The sequence below is a fragment of the Orycteropus afer genome, unplaced genomic scaffold, assembly GCF_000298275.1.
Source record: "Orycteropus afer afer isolate SDZICR_OR568_19922 unplaced genomic scaffold, OryAfe1.0 scaffold00098, whole genome shotgun sequence".
Classification (NCBI taxonomy): Eukaryota; Metazoa; Chordata; class Mammalia; order Tubulidentata; family Orycteropodidae; genus Orycteropus; species Orycteropus afer.
In genome coordinates, this window is record NW_006921685.1 from 2,771,913 (window position 1) to 2,774,046 (window position 2,134).

The window sequence follows — 2,134 nt, forward strand, 5'->3', positions numbered from 1 at the left end:
TGATGTCCCCTGCGACTATGGTCCCAAGCCCGCAGGATCAACTACTCGGTCCCTCTGGGTAGCTGGCTGTGACCAAGTAATGACCATAACCTTGCCCCTTTATAAAACATTTATTGTCACTTTACTTTTTCACAGAAAGTCACAAAGAGGTGAGTTTGGTTTTACCTGAGTAGACCTTTACTACAAATGAAATTATTTACTATTTAAGTAAACAAATTCACATGTGTGTAGGGAGAAGGAGTGTGGCTGGCTTTCTTGGCCAGACTGCTTGATAATGGATTAACAGGGCTGGAATCATTTCAGAGCCTGAGGACTTCACCCTAAATACAGTTAAAAATTTTACAATGAAGAATGCATATACACTGGATATAAATACTTACAAAGGTTCATTTAATTGAAATTTTATTGGAGAGGGGGGTCTCTTTGGTGACTGCCAAAACAAACCTAACAGAAAGATACAAATATTATTTTCAATGTAATTAACTAGTAAAACATGAACTACATTAAAATTTCTTCTCAATACTTGGTTATACTTACTGCCGTCTTTTAATCGTGTGTCCAGAGGGAAACAGTGAAGAAGCTGAAGAGCCTAGAGAAAGAACTGAGTTTTAAAAATATCACTACTAATACTACCTTAGTTAACATTTCAAAAAATAAAAATTTTTTTTGAAAAATATTTTGTGTAGTTAATAGAAGCACATGGTTCCAAAAGTTAAAATGCACAAAAGGATATACTATAAGTCTCTTAGCCATCCTTATATTCCATGTGTCTGTTTTCTTGTCACCAACCCCATATGTGGAGTTATCTCTTATTTTTTCCCAATATTTTTAGTTGTCGCCCCCCCCCACCCCTGCCAGCCATTCTCATCTCCTTCTAGTGCCCGGCAACCACTAACAACCTTTTGTCTCTATCCATTTGCTTACTCTCTGTATTTCATATAAGGGGACCATACACCTATGATCTGATTTACTCTGATTTATCTCACTTTACATGTTTTCAAGTTTTACCCATGCTGTATCAGAACTTCATTTCTCTTCATGGCTAAATACTTAACCCTTTGTAAACACAAATGGTGGCATATTTTCATTTTATTCTGTACTTTTAAGAGCTAATCCTTGAAACATAAAATGAAAACAGAATGAATGCACATTATTGTTGTCAGGTGTTGCTGAATTGGTTCAGACTCAAGACAATTAACAATGAAACACGGCATCCTGTGCCATCCTCACAGTGGGCTTTGTTTGTGCCCACTTTTACAGCCACTGTGTCAATCACATCCTGATGAGGGTCTTCTTCATTTTTGCTCATCCACTACTTTACCAAGCATGATGTCCTTCTCCAGGTGCTGGGTTCTCTGAATAACAAGTCCAAAGAACGTGAGATGAAGTCGCCGTCCTCACTTTGGAGAAGCATTCTAGCTCTACTTCCTCTATTGCTATGTTGCTATGTGCTGTCGAGTCGGCTCCGACTCACAGGGAACCCTTCTTGGGTTTCCGAGGCAGTATCACTACAGAAGTAGGACTGCCCAACCTTCCTTCCGGGGAGTGGCTGGTGGGTTTGAACTGCCAGCCTTCTGGTTAGCAGACAAGTGCCTTAGCCACTATGCTACCAGAGCTCCTCTAAGACAGATTTATTCATTCTTCTGACAGTGCACGGCATCTTCAATATTCTTTGCCAACAGCACAATTTAAATGCATCAATTCTTCTTCAGTCTTCCTTATTCACTGTCTAGTTTTCACATGAATATGAGGCATCTGAAAATTCCATACCTGGGGTCAGCCACACCTTAAGTCTTCACAGTGACATCTTTGCTTTATAACATGTTAAAAAGGTCTTCTGCTGCAATATGCAATATGTTAATTTTGCCCAATGAAATATGTCATTTAAGTTCCTGATTGCTGCTTTCACAGGCACCAATTGTGGATGCGAATAAAATAAAATCCTTTGATACCTTCAAAATTTCCTCCATTTATCATAATGTTGCTTACTGGCCCAGCTGTATTTTTATTTATTTATTTATTTATTTAAATTTATTTGTTTTTATTTGGGTGAAGATTTACAGAGCAAATTCACTTTCCATACAGCAGTTCACATATACTTTGTCTCATGTCATTGACCACAGTTTACCACAAT

At 38.1% G+C, this 2,134-nt stretch overlaps 1 protein-coding gene across 1 annotated transcript in view; it reads right to left on the minus strand.

The window, feature by feature from the left end:
* The window catches only part of UBA6 (ubiquitin like modifier activating enzyme 6), a 147,272-nt gene that overhangs the window by 32,971 nt on the left and 112,167 nt on the right, over positions 1-2,134 (minus strand). The window contains exons 24-25 of the mRNA XM_042781213.1: positions 538-589; positions 381-444 (exon numbers count right to left, since the gene is read on the minus strand). Of these exons, the coding sequence (XP_042637147.1) occupies positions 381-444; positions 538-589 (116 nt within the window). The remainder of the gene's footprint in view (positions 1-380; positions 445-537; positions 590-2,134) is intronic.